The sequence below is a fragment of the Electrophorus electricus genome, chromosome 21, assembly GCF_041902795.1.
Source record: "Electrophorus electricus isolate QZ-2024a chromosome 21, ASM4190279v1, whole genome shotgun sequence".
Lineage (NCBI taxonomy): Eukaryota > Metazoa > Chordata > Actinopteri > Gymnotiformes > Gymnotidae > Electrophorus > Electrophorus electricus.
In genome coordinates, this window is record NC_137517.1 from 18,700,046 (window position 1) to 18,720,000 (window position 19,955).

Sequence of the window (19,955 nt, forward strand, 5' to 3'; positions counted from 1 at the left end):
GTGTGTGTGTGTGTTCATCTGTATGGCCATGCCCTCCCTGTGTTTCACACCTGCTCCTCATTTTGTATCGTTAATGTGCATGTATAAGTCTTGTGTTTTGAATGTGAATGTTGTCTATGTTTGAACCTGATTAGCCTGCTAGCCACATTTACATTTATGGCATTTAGCATACGCTCTTATCCAGCGCGACTTACAAAAGTGTTTTGTTATTTACTGATACCTAGAAGTGCAAAATACATAAGGTCTATCTTAAACAATGATAAGTGCTATAAACAATAAGTGCTAGAGTTTGTTAAAAAGCATAAATAGTGCCCTACAATAAGTACTAAATTAGTCAGTCAATAAGAGAGCAGTGTCAGTTGTCCCTTAAATATTCTGCAAATAGATGGGGCTTCAGTCTGCGTTTGAATACTGCAAGGGACTCTGCTGTCCGGACAGCAAGCGGGAGTTTATTCCACCATCTTGGAGCCAAGACAGAAAATAGTCTCGATGCTTGTCATCCATGAGACCTGAAGCAAGGTATTTCAAGCCGAGCCGTACTTGAGGTTCGAAGTACTCGAGGTACAGATCGCGCTTTGACCATTGACCTCATGTATGAAGGGGCTGGTCCATTTTTGGCTTTGTAGGCAAGCATCAAGGTTTTAAATCTGATGCGTGCAGCTACAGGGAGCCAGTGAAGGGAGTGCAGCAGTGGAGTAACGTGTGAACTTTGGAAGATTGAAGACCAGTCGTGCTGCTGCATTCTGGAGAAGTTGTAGAGGTTTGATGGTTCTTAGAGGAAGACCAGCAAGTAGCGAGTTGCAGTAGTCTAGCTTTGAGATCACAAGAGACTGCACAAGCACCTGGGTAGCTTCCTGTGAGAGAAAGGGTCGAATTCTTTGTATGTTACAAAGGAGGAATCTGCAAGACCGGGTTAGATTAGAAACATGAGTTGAGAACGACAACTGGTTGTCCAAAGTTACGCCCAGGCTACGGGCAGCTTTGGATGGTGATACCAGAGAGTTCTCAAAGGAAACAGTGAGGTCATGGTAAGGGTTGGGAGTACCTGGAATGAACAGAAGCTCAATTTTACTGGGGTTGAGCTTCAAGTGGTGGGCTGTCATCCATGACGCGATGTCAGTCAAGCATGCTGAGATACCTCTGGAGACCTGCGTGTCAGAGGGTGGAAAAGAAAGAAATAATCGAGTTTCATCAGCATAGCAGTGGTAGGAGAAACCATGAGAAGATATTACATCACCAAGAAAACGAGTATACAAAGAGAAGAGAAGGGGGTCTAATACTGAACCTTGTAGAACACCAGTGCAGAGTCTACACGGTTTGGATGTGGATCCTCTCCATGTCATCTGATAGGACCGTCCCTCCAGATAGGACTGAAACCATCTCCAAGCAGAGCCAGTCACACCAAGCCTGGAGAGAACAGAGAGAAGAATGTTGTGGTTGACTGCGTCAAAGGCTGCTGAAAGGTCTAGAAGTATCAAAACAGATGACTGTTTGGCAGCTTTAGCAGCATGATGTTTCTCAGTTAACTGTTATTAAAAGTCCCCATTAACCTTACTAGTAATAAAAGTCTCCATTAAGCTTACTGGTAATAAAAGATCACTTCACCTATACCATTAATAAAAGTTCAGGTCAAATATATCATTAATAAAATGTCCCATTAAACATGTGCAGAATCACAATTACAAATAAATGCAAACACTCACACAGACACACACATCCAACAAATACAAATGTTTTTGTTAATATTCACACAAATGTTCATGTTAATATTCACTCAAATGTTCATACTGATGAGTATGTCCAGTGCATCCTTTGGTCAGGTTCCTACCTGCACATTCTCTCTTCTACACTCCACAAACTGTGTTGAGTTTGCATGGGTCTGGTGTTAAAGTGTTTAGAATGTGATCATCTGTGGTGTCTGAGTGATGAGGGCTTGATACTAGAACACGTGTGTCTGTCCAGAGAATAGTGAGAACAGCTGAGAAGATCATTGGGGTCTCTCTGTCCTCCATCACAGACATCAACACAACACGTTGCATCCGAAAAGCCACCAGCAATGTGGAAGACCCCATGCACCCCTCACACAAACTGTTCACCCTTTTTCCATCTGGAAAAAGGTAACGCAGCATCCGGTCCCTCACCTCTAGACTGTGCAACAGCTTCTTCCCAGAATCCATCAGACTCCTGAACTCTGGCTAATTCCAATTACAAACAAATGGACACTTCTATACAAACACACACACACACACACACACACACACACGCTTATACACAGTAATGCACACGCGCGCACACACACGCACACACACACACACACACACACACACACACCGGTTTTGTATTGAAGAAGTTGCTGAAGTCAAACTTCACACAAATATATGATCTCCTTTTGCACACTTGCACATTCTTCCTACTTGCTACTAGAGTGCTGTACTAAATCAGCACTGTACTCTGAAGTGTTCTGGCTGCTACCGGTGACTGCTATGTTCAGTACAGCATGTCACTGACTCCTATGCACAATCCACTTTACATATTCCCAGTACTGTGTACTGGTAAAAATAAAGGCACTGTCTGTTCATTGTGTATTGGTCCTGTCCTGCATTTATTGTATGACAATATTGCACTGTACTGTATTGTTTGAACTCATGTAGTGCGTTGTCTGTTTCACTTGTTTTGTGTTGCACCATGGTCCTGGAGGAACTTTGTTTCATTTTTGCTGTGCACTTGTATATAGCTGAAATGACAATAAAGCCTTTTGAACCTTTGAAGTGGTCAGACGTTAATTTGAAAATTTAATTCAAAAGAATTGTGTTTTGATGTGGTGGTTGTTCTGGTTGAAACAGCACAAGTTTCCACATGGGAAATTATATGATGCTGTGTGTCAGAAATAAACACAGGCCTTGACCAACCTGTCCCACTCTGTAAAATAAAACACAGTTCCTGCTTCTGAAGGGTTAATTAACAGTCCACAATATCCACGTGTCTTTTTGTTAATGTTTTAATGTTAATGAGCCGCCCTCATACTGGAGAAGTAGATACGCATGCGCAGAAAGCCGTCCTTCTACAGTTCGGATATCGTCTGGATAAATAGAAAGTAAACAGATCGGACGGAGGAGCAGACGAAGATATTACATTTGGGACCTCGGAGGGAAATAATTTCAAAAGTATTTTCTTTGATCGTCCAAGTTTTCCTGAGTTAACAGTTCCCCTGGTTGAGGAAGCTCATCGTAACTCGTAGATATATTTAATGTGGCGTTTCACAATCGTTCCTGAATCCAGAGGATGGGTTAATATATGAAATATTTTAAAGTATTTTTAAACATTATTCAGTAAATGTAATAACATTTGTTAATTCCAATAATACTGAGTCTTATGTCTGATAGTTATTAGAATATCCAGTGATTCTGGTCGGTACAATATCTTGAGTTGTCCTACTTCAGAAAAGCGTTGACAGGAACGCTGACGTCACTATAACCGTTACCAATCTGTGCACGAGGACAGTCCGCGTGAGACTCTACACATTTGCTCGTTCTAAATCAGAACACTTTTTAAAGTTCCGAGGGAAATTAAAGCCTCTGCTGTGAACCACGTGACATGACACCAATGGCAATTTGACTTTATGTTCGACTGGTAATAAAGAAATAAAACCATTGTCATGTCTGTGATGAAACTGATCATGAAGTAAACATAACCAAAACCAAAAGGTGGTTGATTATACAGCTACACAAATCAGTGGAAAATAATGAGCTTGATGACTGAATTTGCACTTTGCTAAAGTAGGAGAGTAACACTTGTGTAAATGGTGGCTGATAGGTAATTCTCCATAAGTAGGAGAGCATATCACTGTAAATTCAAATGACATTATTTCTTTACGTATTTGAACAAGAACCACCGTCATACATGTTATACAGTATAAGAACTATATGTGTTAAATATTTATGTGAAATGGCACATGAAATATTACATTGTATATGAAAGGGGCCCCAGTTATAAATGTTTTATAATAATTTTATCAAGTTCATGAATGTTGCTTTACAGAATGTTTGCATCTGGTCAAGGTACATAAAGCACATCTTTGCCTTTTGCATTCACAGTAAATAATAATAAAACAAAGAAAACACCAATAAAATTCTTTATTTGAAATATAATCTCTAGAGGCTTGTATTACTAAAATATCAATAAAATGATCGAGCCAGTTAAAAGGGTTTCAGATGTTGTGTTTTGAGTCTCAGTGCCCTCACACACATACTAAGAAAACCAGACCTGACAACAAATAGGAAAGTGACGTCCACACACACACGAGACCAGAAAACATGTGAGGAACCAAAGTTTAACCCGAGTGAGTTTAACGTGTGGTGGATAAATCCTAAACACACATCCAGTACCACAATCTGAAACAGCAGGCATAGGTCAAAAATACCATGATGCATTTATCCAAAGCAACTTACAACTATGACAGAACACAACTTGAGGGTTAAGGGCCTTGCTCAGGGATTCAACAATGGCAATTTGGCAGTGTTGAGGCTTGAAACCACAACCTTCTGATTACAAGTCAAGTACCTTAACACTGAGCTACCACTGCGCCAAGAAATGACTAAATATCCAGGGAGACAAAGCAACAGTAACAGACAAAAGTAAGCTCAAAAACCTGTCAAACCGATAAAAACACGATGGAGTGATTGACAAGGGGGAGGAGCTCAGTACTACAGTGGGGCTGATCCCTGGTGACCAGAGGTAGTGTCCTTCTGAACCAGTGAAACAGTCCAGTTCTGTGATACTGACACTATAATAAAGTAATAGTGGTGGATCTGCTGTCATTAGTAACGGTGAGACAGTCCAGTTCTGTGATACTGATACTAGAGAGAGAGAGAGAGAGAGAGAGAGAGAGAGAGAGAGAGGAGGAGGAGGAGAGAGGAGGATGAGAGAGAGAGAGAGAGAGAGTGTAGATGAGGCCTGAGAGTCATCACCTCCTGAGAGTCATCACCTCCTGACCTTGAGACCTCACATACAGACATCACGGCACAGAGGAGTTACAGAGACATTTAGGAAAGTACAGAAATACGAACATAATATAAAATTTAATCAAAAATATCACAAAATAAAAAAATACATATTGATTCCTTCACCCTAGTGAGGCTCACTACAGAAGATCACCAGGAATCTCCAGGTCTTTTATTTACAAAGTGCTGCAGTTACATAACACTGCAAAAAAAAATTAAAATCTTGGCTCAAAGGTTAAAAAGTGGAGCTTAATGTGTCTCTCTGAGTGACTCTAGTAACAGACACACAAACATAAACAGTCACTCAATCACAAGCTTCAGAACTTCTGAAAAGACAGAAAGTCTGTTGGCTGTGAAGCCCCACAGAACTCATACACTTATCTCCTCTACAGAAAAGGAACTCCAACACCACTGAATCTGATTCTCCTGGAATGTTTATGCTACAATCAGCACACTTCATATTTAGATTCACATGATAAAACAAACAAACAAAACAATTATAATGTTATCAAGCATTTCTACAATAATAGTGAAACTAGTATGTTCATTATGGTGAAACTAAACTTTCACTGTAAGAGATTTTACCTCCAACCTGTTACATCTCCATCTGTTATAAAACACCTTCCTGTTGTAGACATGAGTATCTGACATGATCATTTAAAATGTGTTTAAATCAAAAAAATGAATGAACAGTTGGATAAGAGGGTTTAAACTTCTGGTCTTGTAGCAGCTTGAGTGAGTAACACAGGAGGATGAACTCTGTTTCCCAGCAGTCTGTGCTGTTCCTCAACAACCTTGACAAAGATGATTCAGAAAACATTCATTAGGATCAGTCATTATTTCTGTTTAATGTACATAGAATCACTGTCAGTTCAGCTCCACTCTGCCTGTCTTCTATTTAACAAAGTTGGTAAGTTCAGTCCTATGCACATAAACAGTGAAGGGCTCTTACATGTTTCAGGATTGTTTATTAATTATTATAAACCTAAGAAGAAGTCACTTTGCATTGTTATTCAGTTTCACTTGAAATAAGGTTTAAAATGAACACTGGCTCCTTTTTCTCTGAGTCATGTTTATTAAAAATCCTCCAACCACAGCAGCTGCTACTGACAGTAATGAATGGAGTGGAGATCAGTGAGCACTCTATGGCGTGATATCTGCTGACTGGCTTCAGCTCTGTTTCCTTCACTGTTAGCTGGTTTTGAAGGACTGGTTTAAGCTCTTCTTATGACCAGTTATAGTGTTCCTTTAGGTCTTTGCGTCCAGTCGTGGCTCAGTACAGCCTGGTACCTCTGAAATCATACCATAGATCTTGAAGCTCTGACCTTTGTGTGAGTCCTGCCTCAGCTCTGAGTACACACTGCTCTTCTCTAGTAGGGACAGAAGAGACTGAATTACACCACAGGAAGAAGTCCAACCCTCCAAATGAATAAACACAACATGACCTGAAAAACCTACAGTGGGTAACTAAACACACAATGTTACTAAGCAGTGAATCAAAACGTACAATTTTCTTCAATTCTTCAGGTCAGCTGTATCTTGGTGTGTCACTGCTGTAGGTAACTAAAGTTTCTCCTTTTCATGTACCTTCTTTTTTCTTTGCTTTCTGTTTTGGTTTCAGTTTGATCTCAGCATAAGTGACTTCACTGGGTCCAGCACCAGTGTCTGCAGTAACAGAGAACAAAACCAAAGCAAACACAGTTGTGACCTCTTGCTGACCTTTAGCATTCTAACCCACCAGCCAATAACATCTCATCATACACACTTCATTCCCACAATGCACTGCTGCTGCTTTTGGAGACCAGCATGTGTTTCCTTTGTCTCATGTGTGAATTAAACCCCAGTGTGAGGGAGATGTGGATGTACCTTTGTTCCTGCTTTTCTTGTTGTGTTTCATGACCTGAGCATAAGTGACATCACTGAGGTCGTCTGCAGGTTCATCTGACACAGAGTGCAGTCCATGAACATTGTGCCCATAAACGTGAATGTGAACATGAGCAAAGACTGACAACAACGCACACACCAACAAGGGTTTAAATACTACAAACATAACAAGACTAAACCAGATGCAGGTGTGTGCTGACAGCTGGCCGTGGTTACAAATAGGACGAGTCACAAATAGTCGATGAGAAACTCCCACTGCATGCGGCGGGCCATACCACGTGATCAGTGGGAAGGTAATAAAAAGAGTGTTTAGAGGGGAAAGAGACTCAACATTGCATTAGACATGATAACATTAACCATCAGGGAGTACAGGCCAGAGCCCTAGTAGAGGCCTCTGCAGGCTTCAGTAAAGGATCATGGGTAGGTTTTGGTGGAACTCAAGGTAAGATATACGACCTCTCCACCAGACTCAGGACTGTAGAGAAAAACATCTTCTTTAGGACAAGGTCAAGAGAAGCCTTCTCTTGGAATGTAGCGGTAACAGCTTCTAACTGGTGTGGGTGTTGAATATCAGTTTGCATATTGAGGTTGTTACAGAATGATGTGTGTGTGTGTGTGTGTGTTCCAGATTCACTGCCAGGATTTCCACCCTGTTTGAGACTCCGCCATGTTCCTTGCCGGGTTTTCCAGCCAATTGTGTCGGCTGTTTAAAAGGCCCTCCCACGAGAGAGGAAGAGGAAGACAGCGAGTAAGGAGACTATGTGTTAGCTTGGAGTTGGTTTGGCTGTGATTGAACATTTGTATGGCGTGTTGTGTATCACCTTGTTTTTCCACATTTTTGAACTTCATCTTTGGCTTCGCACCTCCTGCTTCGGTAGCTGTGTATACATACATATATATAGATTGTGTAAAGAGTGTAAATATTGTTTGTTTGGTACATTGGTGCTGGACACTGGTGGTAAGGAGTGACTGCAGTTTTTGTTGGGTGTGGGTTTTGTCTGTTTGTGTCAGGAAGTTAGAAAGTTTTGTTGTATGTTTCTTGTGTTATTAGGATTAGTTAGTCTAGAGTTTTATTTCCTCAGTGTGGGTTTTGGTTATTATTTTGGCCAGGGTCACTCCTGAAGGAATTGCACCAGTAAGATTATTTGTAAATCACAACCTCTGTACAATACACTAAAAAAACCTTCCATTTGTGCTTCTGTTTGTTTTGTTGCTGTTCATTTTTTTCCACAACTTCTATCACGTTAGACATTTGCACTTCTTTTTCCTTGTTACAGCCTCACAGCCTAGACGGGGTCATAACAAGGTAATAAAATGATATTGTAAGCAGAAAAATAGGGAAGGTCCAGAATAAACTGGTTTCATGCTGGAAAGACCTCTGTAGGCTTCAGTGTAAATCCTCAGGAGGCCTCTGACAGGCCTCTAGGGGCCTCAGTCGAGGGGGAGCCTTGCTTCAAGGACGGGACAGCCCGGCCAAGCACTGGAAGAAACAATATGGACATCACTGGAAGAACCAATATGGGCATCTGGTGTTATATAATATGATCGCCTTTCAAAAGTAGAAGTAGTTCAGGATGAATATAATGGTAGCAAGAACAGGTTGGTGTAAGTACTGAATATCAATTTGCATACATTGAATAATGTTTGGTGTGGAGAACAATAGTGGAACCTGGACAAGTATTATGAAAAAATAAAAATGGTGATGTAAGGGTCCTTGAAGAAAAGGTCTAAAGGTGAGCCCACCTGAGACTGTTAGACATTCTCCAGATAATGCCTCGTTTATAACATTGAGCTCAGAATAAAGACAGGACCAGCGCTTCTTTTCAATTAATTCCAGAGTCTGCATCTTTATTTCTATTTAGTGTGTAGTGAGTAAACAGTCTTGAACTTAGGAAGCTCTAGGAACGACCATATGTTGACGAATGTTTGGTTTGGATGTAATGAAGGTGAATGCAACACTAGTATGTAAAAGAAGGTGGGGTGAATACATAATTACTTCTGAACAATGTATAAAAATGTGTTTCTTTGTGTGATTTTTAGAAATTCTCTAACATCTTTATTTTATATTTGAATGTTTAACTTTAAGACTAGCTGATTGGGGATTTAGGAATGACACTATGACACTGAATGTCTAATGTTTCATACACACACACACACACACACACACACACACACACACACACACACACACACAGCTGTTGTTTGTCCTCACCAGTGATCCATAGTTGCTGTGTGTTGCTGTACTGTGTCTGATAGGCTGGTTCTCCTCTCTCTGCTCTGCACACATAAACTCCTGTGTGATGTAGAGCAGCAGGACTGAGAGTGTAGGAGCCTCCAGCTCCTCTGATGCTGTCTGAGAGGATCTCAGCACAATACCTCACAGAGCCATGAATGTCTGTTACTGGAGTTAAACATTCTCTGTAGGGAACAGCTCTGTACCAGCTGAATGTCCAGCCTGTAGAGGAGTCTCTGACCTCACAGCTTAGACTCACTAAGTCTCCTTCAGTCAGCCAGCTCTTTGGAGACACACTCAGTACTGCCTGGGCTCTCTCTGTAACACAGCAAATATAAAATCCTGCGTGTTTAAAATCATGCACACACAATAACAACCTTGCTATGAATGTCTATTGGCTGAATTCACAGTCCAAACTCACCTGACACAGTTAATGTAACAGCATTACTGATCTCTGAGCTCTGAGAGTCTCTTCCCCTGTACCCTCTGCAGGTGTATGTACCACTGTAATACTGTGTAACAGAGCTGATCATATATCGATTGTATGTGACATTTGGGTAGAGACTGTAGTTATTCTTATACCAGCTGTATGTCCACCCAGTGTCTCCTTCTCCCTGTATGTCACATCTGAGAGTCACAGTCTCTCCTCTGAACACGTGATTATCAGGACTTACACTCACAACAGCTTTAACATGACCTGCAGAAACATTAAACATTTGAATTCTTCATTCAGTTACTTTAAAAACAAATAAATTACACAGATCTAAATCTAAATCTACCACACCAGTCAGTGCTGTCTGGTCCTGCACATGTTTTAATGCTATATAAATTAATTAATTATAAAATACATACACTAAAATGCTAAATGTGTAAATTAATACATTTAAAATAGCAACTTTTCATAAATGTAAACTCTGCTTCAAACGGAGTGGGGAAAATGACTGCTGTTTTCACAAGCACCCTAGTTAAACAAAAGTGAAAGACATGACTCTGTCATGATAAACCATCATTAGAGTGCTTTAGAGCGCTGAAGGTTGTGAACACAAGGGGGCGTCAGTGATTTATGTTTGTGTGGACAGTGGTGTGTGCTGTGGTATGAGCAGATTCACTACTGCTGTTTCACAGTTCCACAGTGTCTGTTACTTATGGACATCCTATCCAGCATTCTCTAAGTGTGTAGAGGGTTTATGAAGAATGAACACACACTGTGTAATGTGGAGCGATAGAGAGCTGGACACAGACGCTGAGAAGAGTGAGATTTATTAAGCGCAAATCCAGAATCTGGGTCATTAAGACAGTCCAGGGTCATAGCACCGATAGGAACAGATCCAGGAAATATATTAAACAAAAAGAAAAACACAAAAATCTGGAAAATAAATAAACAGACAAACGGAGAGAAAACAGGGTACAGATACACAGACAACAAGGCAGAACCCAGAACACTGACTGAATAAACGTGAAACAAGACAAGAGCTCAGACAACGGCTTCGTACAAACACAATGAGCAGATAATGGCTAGAACAACCACCAGCAAGATACTGAGGAAAACACTGGGTTTAAAAAAACACCTAACAAGGTAGAAACGAGGAACAGGGGAAACTAATGAAGGACAGAGAGCTAAACGAGGGGCTGAACTAACGAAACCAAAACCAGGAATCACATGGAAACGAAAACCAGGATGGGAACAAAAACAGAAAGAAGATGAATGCAGCGATGGGATCATGACACTGATTCACAAATCTGCTGAATTTGTGAACCTGTTTCTGAAATTCTTGTATGGGATTAATTGTTAAATAGTCATGCAGTATTAATTGGAGAAAATAAAAGTGTTTGTGAGCTGTTCCAGGAATGTAGAACTGTTGTTCTCCATTTCTGCTGATAACATGAAGCTCTGACAAAGAATCCAATGGAGTTGTGTGCGTTGATGTTCATGTCACAGTGTTTCCTTTCATATCTATAAAATGGAGATTCTCTCTTGTGTCAGGCTGATTACAGCCAGACTATGTTCAAGACTATGGTCAAGATCATTCTTCCCCCTCTTAATATAAGTGTTTTCATTTATATTACAAAAACCAAACAGTTAATAATGTTTGTCTTGGTCATTTCCTGTTGATCGTCACCTTCCTTTATTGTTTACTCACATTACATTTGTTGACGTTACAGTATTTTTACACGTTTAGTCTGTTAAAATCTTAATATACACAGTAGGTTACATTGTTCCATCACACTGTTGTAGTTATTAATTTACACAAACACACAAAACAGTCCAAGCAGTGGATGTTATCTGCTGATTTCCTACAGGGTTTGTTTGTAGTCTGTACTGAACTGTTTCAACACCACACAGCATGTAGGTTTTCCCACTTATATCTGTGGTCATTCTTTGGGTTTGTTGTACTCTACTGACTTCTGTATTCCTAAATTATGTTGGTATGATCCAAATCTCAAATATACAGACTCTCCAGTTTCTATAGTGATAGTGATGTCATGGCTGTCAACCCTGTGTAGGTAGTTATGAATCTTGGGGTTCTTCTTCACCCCACACTTTCACTTGAACCTTATGTCACATCTCTCACTAAATCTGTTTATTTTTCCTCTAAAACTCTACTCCATGATTTCAGTAGCTCTTGTGTTGATCATTGTAATCCTCTCTTCACTGGTCTTACTGTTAAAACTCTGACAAAGCCTCCATATCACTTCCGTGTTTCATTAGCTACACTGATGTTTAGAAGTACACCGGTAACTGGTCTGTTCCCATATTGAGTACAAACATGTACAAGAACTTCTCCTCCTGCTCTCCAGCCCATTACATCAAACAGAACCCTTTCCATAACACATCTGGATACAATGAGAACACCTGAGCACATGGAAGTGAAACTCTGATCCTCCCTTCTGAGGGAACTACACAACTAACACACATAATCTCATCAGTCAAGATCCTCAGACTGCACATTTCCAACTTCATACAGCACCTCTGACTCTAATGAAGACATAAAGAGAACATTTACTCACAGAACACCACAAGGAGTGGACTGAGCTCCATACTGTCCCAGTAATGACGGACTGACTGACTGACTGTGTGTGTTAAAGACTCATCACTTCCTGTATTCTGAGAATTAAAATGTGTTATTATAATGAGGTTATTTTAAGTATCTTGACTGTCTGTGGTGAGTGCTACATATAGTGAGGCCAAGTCCTGTATTCTCATAGTCAGAGCACACTTCTGAGAATAGAGGGAAATAAACATAGACAAAGAGAAGGGTGTAGAGAGAGAGAGAGAGAAGAGGTTGTGGTTTCCATTTTATATTAAGTGTCTGTACTGTGTGGTGTGTATGTAGGACACAGTGAGGCCAACTCTTCATCATAATTATTATAAATAATATTATTCCTTTGAACTCATTAATTTAATGTAAATGTGTTGAATACTTGGGGAAAGAATGTTTTGCAGATCTCTAAAACCTCCTTTAGTGGACACAGACTGTGTGGTTCCTTCCTCTTTACATGACGATCTCACATTTTACTTCTCTCTCTCAAAGACACACACACACACACTCACACACACACACACACACACGCACTCTCTCACACACACACACACACACATACACACACACACACACACACACACACACACACTCTCACTCACACATACACACACACACACACACACACACACACACACACACACACACACACACATTCAGTTAACATATATGAAGAATAACAACAAATGCTCAGAGTCTTTTTTGTTCTGTAAGACAGTGAGGCCAACCCTTCACCAAACCTAATATGAAATATTATTATTATTCGTCTCAGTCTTTCCTCTGTGTGTACTGGGGTGGGTCACTTTTAGTGCTGTTCCAGGACCTCCATGCTGGGGGAGGGAACAGGAGGCAGCGCTGATCCACTTCTCTCCCCTGGAGCAGTTTGTCCTGCTCCAGCACACAAGGGTAGCAGTCAGAGGAAGAGCACTAGAGAATTCCTCAGGGTGTCACACAGGGACAGACACACGTGTTCTAGTATCAAGCCCTCATCACTCAGACACCACAGTAAGATGATCACACTCTAAACACTTTAACACCAGATCCATGCAAACTCAACACAAGGTTTGTGGAAAGTAGAAAAGAGAATGTGCAGGTGAAAGAAGAGAGAATTAATTCTGATTCTGCACACTTTAAATGAATATTATTAAACACCACTGAGTATCAGTAACATGAAGTAGAGAGCAGGTCACTATTTATCACCTCTAACAGTCCATAACACCCACCACCCTGCACTTCCTCCCTCTGCTACACAGCTGAAATAGAACAGAAGCCTCATCACTCACCTCCCTCTGATCTCATACCTCCATTTATTTCTGTATCTGATGTATATTTTAATACACATTCTGAACCCAGAGCACTGCATCTATAAATCTTTAAATGATATAATAGGACTTAATTGGGCACTTAAATGTTAATGTTTTAATGTTTAAATTCAATGGGTTAACAGATTAGTAGCTTAACGCTAGCTAACCTAACCTAGGTTACCTTAATGTTGGTGGAGCCTATTAGACAGCGTGTAACATTAGAGTAGATGTGCTCGGTACTGTCATCACTCCATAAAGAAAATTATACTGAATTTTTAAGTGGTAGAGCACATGCTTTGCATGCATCAGTCCCCGGGTTCAACCCCCGACATCTCCATATGAGCTTTTCATATTGTTCATTATTTTTTTTAAATGTATTTTTAGTTAATCACTCCTGTAACGCTGGTACACTGTAGACACACAACAGCTTTAGCTGATTAAAAAGAAAAAAAAAACATCCCTCTTGGCCACTGACGCCTTGTCCCGTCTCGCCTGTAATGCCCTGTTCTTACCACTAGAGGGAGACAGTGCGTTTTAGCGCTACACGACCCAAAGAACATCCGGATTTAGCTGAAGAAAAGCACGAAATATCGTTGAATTGACGTGTTCGGTTCTCTTATATTAATCGTTGTTAATGTTAAACGCGTGTGCTAAATATTCCAAGTCTTATTATTAATAATGTGGTAGATTTTAAATGGCTGACTCTGTTTCCCCTCAATTTGAGCTCAATCTTTAGATTTCTGGAATGACAAAATAAAAAAATAGTGGCCCAATATGCTGAAACATTTTAAATCAAATATATTATCATGAACCTATATATGTTAGTTATTTAGAAATCATATTCCATTATACAACAGTAGCAGTGGCTTTGATAGTATTAGCTTTTATTACACTGATTACAAACAGCACAAGTAACCAATCAAAAGCTTTTAAATGAAGTCGTTTGTGTGCGATGGACTTTTAGTCCACTGCTGAGTCCAAGTTCCTCAAAGGGACAGCAGTCACTATATAATTCCTCCAGAGTTAGAAAACCGTTATGTTGCTGAAGAGAGACGTCCGACCTGTCAGTAGCAAGACAAGCAACGATAAATAAGAGTTAATGTGTCTAGAGATCATTTATTTCCTAATGTCTTCCACATACATTACACGGGCACATGGTGTAGACTACTGTACAAGCAGCCGGACAGCCACACCATTTTGATTTAAACAACTCAAGAAAACAAAGGGTGTGTGGTTCCTGAGTGGTTCACACAGTGTAGATGCAAATACCCTCGAGGTTCTGCACGGTAACAGTTATGGTGGATTGATTTTACATTTAGTGTGCTGGAGTACAGATACAGTGTCTATATATGGCAACGTAACTACACAGTGATGAGGACAGACGGACGGACACGCACACAGGCCAGAGCTTGGTTTAGTCAGTAAAGTAAATGGTACAAGCACAAAAGCAATGAGAAGATTGGAGAAAAATTCAAATAATAATTATATATATATATATATATATATATGAAACATATACGAAATATGACTTCACCTCACTGTGAAGGCCACACCGCACACCCCACTAAACCCCTGAAGATGATCCACAGATCCGCTGATCCCCAGTACAAATGATCCACCCTTTAAACATCATATAGTATGATGGATGTTGGTGAGGTCAGAACATATACGCACAAGCTTAGAACAGATCTTCTCATCGTCCTCGACAAAGATAGACACATGCTCATTCTCCTTCCACAGGAGCTGACACATCTGTGAGGCCAAGACGCAGTGGCCTGCAATGTCACCGCGGAAACCGAACCTCACCATTCTGCCTGGCCGGGTTGGTGGCCGTGGCGACGACATCATCATCCCGCCTGGGGCGTCAAGTTTGGCAATGAAGGCGTCCACCTCCAGCTTGTCCTGGGTGAGGAAGACACACACGTTCCTGTTGCTCTGGTTCAGCAGCCTGGTGTGAGCGCTGGTGTTACCCATCTGTGTGCTTGTACTGCCTGTGTGGAGCATGAAAGCACAAGAAGAACATTTAAGGTTCAATAAGCAAGTTTTTACATTTACGGCATTTAGAAGACGCTCTTATCCAAAGCGACTTACAAAAGTGCTTTGTCGTTTACTCATAGAATATATCCTAGTACAGTACAGTAGGTTAGAATCAGACATACCAATGAACTAGAATACTGTAGAATACAAGGATGAATGCTGATACCTAGAAGTGCAAAATACATGAGGTCTATCTTAAACAATAATAAGTGCTATAAACAATAAGTGCTAGAGTTTGTTAAACAACATAAACAATGCCCTACAATAAGTACTAAATTAGTCAGTCAATAAGGGAGCAGTGTCGGTTGCCCTTTAAATATTCCACAAATAGATGGGTCTTCAGTCTGTGTTTGAAGACTGCAAGGGACTCTGCTGTCCAGACAGCAAGTGGGAGTTCATTCCACCATCTTGGAGCCAGTAAATAGTCTCGCTGCTTGTCATCCATGAGACCGGAAGCACAGTATTTCAAGCTGAGCTGCACTTGAGGTTCGAAGTGCTCGAGGTATGGATCGGGCTTTGACCATTGACCTCGTGTGGGCTGGTCCATTTTTGGCATGCAGCTACACAGAGCCAATGAAGGGAGCGCAGCAGTGGAGTAACGTGTGAACTTCGGAAGATTGAAGACCAGTCATGCTGCTGCAATCTGGACAAGTTGTAGAGGTTTGATGGCTCTTAGAGGAAGACCAGCAAGTAGCGAGTTGCAGTAGTCTAGCGTTGAGATCACAAGAGACCACAAGGTGGATGAGACAGTTGCCCACCCGTACTGATTGTGGTCTGTCTGTTAGGAAGTTGGAGATCCAGTCGCACAGGGATGTATGCAGTCCTAGATCCCCCAACTTAGTAGTGAGTAGGGAGGGGATGATGTGTTAAATGCTGAACTGTAGTCGACAAACAGCATTTTAACATAATTACCCCTCCCTTTGTCCAGGTGGGTCAGTGTGGTGTGCAGCAGATGTGCAATTGCATCATCAGTGGAGCGGTTGTGGTGGTATGCAAACTGCAGTGGGTCCATGGAGGCTGACAGTGAAGCTGTGATGAAGTCTCTGACTATCTTTTCAAAGCACTTCATCACGACTGATGTGAGGGCAACAGGGCGGTAGTCATTGAGGTCAGAGGGTCGAGGTTTCTTCGTGACGGAGACGATGGTGGATCGCTTGAAGCTGGACGGGACGATACCGAGCGTCAGGGAGAGATTGAAGATGTCGGTGAATACCGGGGCTAGCTGATCTGCGCAGGCTTTGAGGACCCTCCCGCAGATACCGTCTGGTTCCACCGCCTTCCTGGTATTCACCCTTTTAAACACTCTCCTCACGTCACTCTCCGTGATGATGAGAGGGTGCTGTTCTATGGTGGGCTCTGCGCATGCGCCGTTGGCTGTGCTGATAGTACCATTAGCACTAGCGCTGTTAGCATTGGCGCTGTTAGCACCAGTTTTCCCAATAAACACCACTACTGCCTCCGTAAACCTGCTGACATCATCAGTGCTGCACCGGAACATGTCCCAGTCTGCGTCATCCAGAGCGGCCACCGATTGTTTATATTTCGGTATGAGGAAGATGGCGGCGTGGTCCGACTTACCAAACGGTGGATGAGCTGGTGCCTCATAGCTGTCCTTGTATGGGGTGTAGCAGTGGTCGAGTGTCCTCTTTCCCCTGGTGGGGTAGGTTATGAGCTGATAAAAGTTGGGCATTGTCCATACGGTGAACCAAGGAGAACTCAGCCGGCTGGATAGTGTGGCTCGGTACCACTGAGTTCAGCCATGACTTAGAGAAGGTTGCAGTCCTGAGTGTTCCTCTGGAACTTTGTCCTGGCCCGGAGGTCGTCGAGCTTGTTATCCAGAGACTGGACATTGGCTAGCAGGATGCTAGTTAAGGGAGCTCGGTGTGCCCAAGCCCTCAGCCTGTTCCTGACGCCGGCTCGCTTCCCTCGAGGCCTTTTCCTCGCGTCGCGCCCTTTGTTCTCCCTCAGGATCATTCTCTTTATCACAGAACTGGACTGTCTCACCGTTACTAATGACACCAGATCCACCACTATTACTTTATTATCGTGTCAGTATATAGTGTATATACACTATTACTTTATTATAGTGTCAGTATGACCGAACTGGACTGTTCCACTGGTTCAGGAGGACACTACCTCTGGTCACCAGGGATCAGCCCCACTGCAGCTCCTCCCCCTTGTCAATCACTCCATCGTGTTTTTATGGGTTTGACAGGTTTTTGAGCATACTTTTGTCTGTTACTGTAGCTTTGTCTTCCTGGATATTTTCTCGGGGCAGTGGTAGCTCAGTGTTAAGGTGCTTGACTTGTAATCAGAAGGTTGTGGTTTCAAGCCTCACCACTGCCAAATTGCCATTGTTGAATCCCTGAGCCAGACCCTTAACCCTCAAGTTGTGTTCTGTCATAACTGTAAGTTGCTTTGGATAAAAGCATCATGATATTTTTGACCTATGCCTGCTGTTTCAGATTGTGGTACTGGATGTGTGTTTAGGATTTATCCACCACACATTAAACTCACTCTGGTTAAACTTTGGTTCCTCACGTTTTCTGGTCTTGTGTGTGTGTGGACGTCACTTTGTCAGGTCTGTCTGGTTTTCTCAGTATGTGTGTGAGGGCACTGAGACTCAAAACAAAACATCTGTAACTCTTTTAATTGGTTGGATCGTTTTATTGATGTTTTAGTAATACAAGCCTCTAGAGATTATATTTCAAATAAAGAATTTTAATGGTGTTTTCTTTGTTTTATTATTATTTACTGTGAATGCAGAAGGCAAAGATGTGCTTTATGTACCTTGACCAGATGCAAACATTCTGTAAAGCAACATTCATGAACTTGATAAAATTGTAATAAAAACATTTATAACTGGGGCCCCTTTCATATACAATGTAATATTTCATGTGCCATTTCACATAAATATTTAACATATAGTTCTTATACTGTATAACATGTATGACAGTGATTCTTGGTCAAATACGTAAAGAAATAATGTCATTTGAACTTACAGTGATATGCTCTCCTACTTATAGAAAATTACCTATCAGCCACCATTTACACAAGTGTTACTCTCCTACTTTAGCAAAGTGCAAATTCAGTCATCCAGCTCATTATTTTCCACTGATTTGTGTAGCTGTATAATCAACCACCTTGTGGTTTCGGTTATGTTTACTTCATGATCAGTTTCATCACAGACATGACAATGGTTTTATTTCTTGATACCGGTCGAACATAAACTCAAATTGCCATTGGTGTCTTGTCACGTGGTTCATAGCAGAGGCTTTAATTTCCCGCTGAACTTTAAAAAGTGTTCTGATTTAGAACGAGCAAACGTGTAGAGTCTCACGCGGACTGTCCTCGTGCACAGATTAGTAACGGTTATAGAGACATCAGCGTTCCTGTCAACGCTTTTCTGAAGTAGATCTGAAAGACGGTGATGTGAACACGTGTTTTACGGAATAAATTAACTACCAGTGATTTCAGTAGAGGATTTTAGATTAGTTTGGATTTTGAAGTTTTCTGTCTCAGAGGCATAAATAAAGTTCTGATCAAGCCTCTTTACTCTCTTCGTCATGGGCGACGAGCGCACACAAAAAGGAGGAAAGAAACACGAGACTCCGACTGAAGAGTTTAACAACACAAACAAAAACAAGAAACTGAAAATAAAAGTACAGGAGTAAAAACATCCACCATAACACCAATGACCAACAAACGGTCCTGAAAACAGAAAGGCCTTAAATAAGACACAACATAAAGATATAACAACCACCAAGTTGGTGTGATGAATGAGACATAACACACACCCCCTGAGGGAGGCGTGGCCACAAATCAAAACAGACAAGCACAAGCATGAACTGATTTTTATTTTAGTGGCACAGGTCAGTCAAGGTCTGTATTTATGACACACAGCATCGAGTAATTTCACAGCTGAAAATCTGTGCTGTTTCAGCCAGAACAACCACCACATCAAAACACCACACTTTGTCATTTTAATTTTAAATGAATGTCTGACCACTTCCATTAATCCGGTGCACCACAGTACTTTAATCACAGGACACATGATCCATATGAAGGGTTTGCTATCTCATCATAATCTCATCACAGAACCATCTCATAGCTCTACATGAACATGTGGAATGAAATGTGGCCTCACTGAGTGTGTGTGATGGCTGTCAGACACAAAGAGCAACTGCAGGGGGCGCTCAAGACTCAGGACACTGTGATCAAACAAATGAGGTACAGTAGCACCAATCAGGACAAAGGAGAGCAGCCCAGCCCCACCCACAACCACACCCCCACCCTCGTCACCCAGAGAGAGGCTGACATGTATGATTATAAGAACGTACTTCTAAAAACTGATATTTTTAATACAAGAACATGTAGAGATCACCAAGTCTTTGCAGGCATAACATCTGAACAGATATTATAAACACATTATTGTGCTTTTAACAAAATTGTGAAG

At 41.3% G+C, this 19,955-nt stretch overlaps 2 protein-coding genes and 2 long non-coding RNA genes across 6 annotated transcripts in view; 2 read left to right on the forward strand and 2 right to left on the reverse strand.

Annotated features, from left to right (window-relative positions):
• Positions 1–4,019: 4,019 nt before the first annotated feature.
• On the reverse strand, positions 4,020–6,706 carry LOC145652911 (uncharacterized). Its single transcript, XR_014119188.1, has 3 exons — positions 6,508–6,706; positions 6,305–6,370; positions 4,020–5,794 (listed from the first exon to the last, which is right to left on the reverse strand). It is a non-coding gene; the product is annotated as an uncharacterized LOC145652911 (long non-coding RNA).
• A 523-nt stretch (positions 6,707–7,229) lies between these two features.
• LOC145652923 (uncharacterized) lies at positions 7,230–8,715 on the forward strand. Its single transcript, XR_014119206.1, has 2 exons — positions 7,230–7,326; positions 7,513–8,715. It is a non-coding gene; the product is annotated as an uncharacterized LOC145652923 (long non-coding RNA).
• Positions 8,716–14,329: 5,614 nt separating this feature from the next.
• On the reverse strand, positions 14,330–17,346 carry LOC145652898 (uncharacterized). Of its 3 annotated transcripts, none has more exons than XR_014119175.1 (3): positions 16,713–17,007; positions 15,269–15,453; positions 14,330–14,523 (listed from the first exon to the last, which is right to left on the reverse strand). XR_014119175.1 is itself a non-coding variant. In XM_081704725.1 (3 exons), the coding sequence occupies exons 1-3, from the start codon at positions 17,187–17,189 to the stop codon at positions 14,497–14,499; spliced, it is 324 nt and encodes a 107-aa protein (XP_081560851.1). In that variant the 5' UTR covers positions 17,190–17,346; the 3' UTR covers positions 14,330–14,496. The 3 variants fall into 3 exon arrangements, 2 of the variants coding, with proteins under 2 accessions (XP_081560851.1, XP_081560850.1); XM_081704725.1 differs by lacking the exon at positions 16,713–17,007 and adding an exon at positions 17,078–17,346; XM_081704724.1 differs by lacking the exons at positions 14,330–14,523; positions 16,713–17,007 and adding an exon at positions 17,078–17,346 and having other exon boundaries at positions 14,537–15,453.
• Positions 17,347–19,658: 2,312 nt separating this feature from the next.
• Positions 19,659–19,955, forward strand: part of LOC145652983 (Fc receptor-like protein 5) — a 14,599-nt gene continuing 14,302 nt past the window's right edge. The window contains exon 1 of the mRNA XM_081704841.1: positions 19,659–19,835. Within this exon, the coding sequence (XP_081560967.1) occupies positions 19,659–19,835 (177 nt within the window). The remainder of the gene's footprint in view (positions 19,836–19,955) is intronic.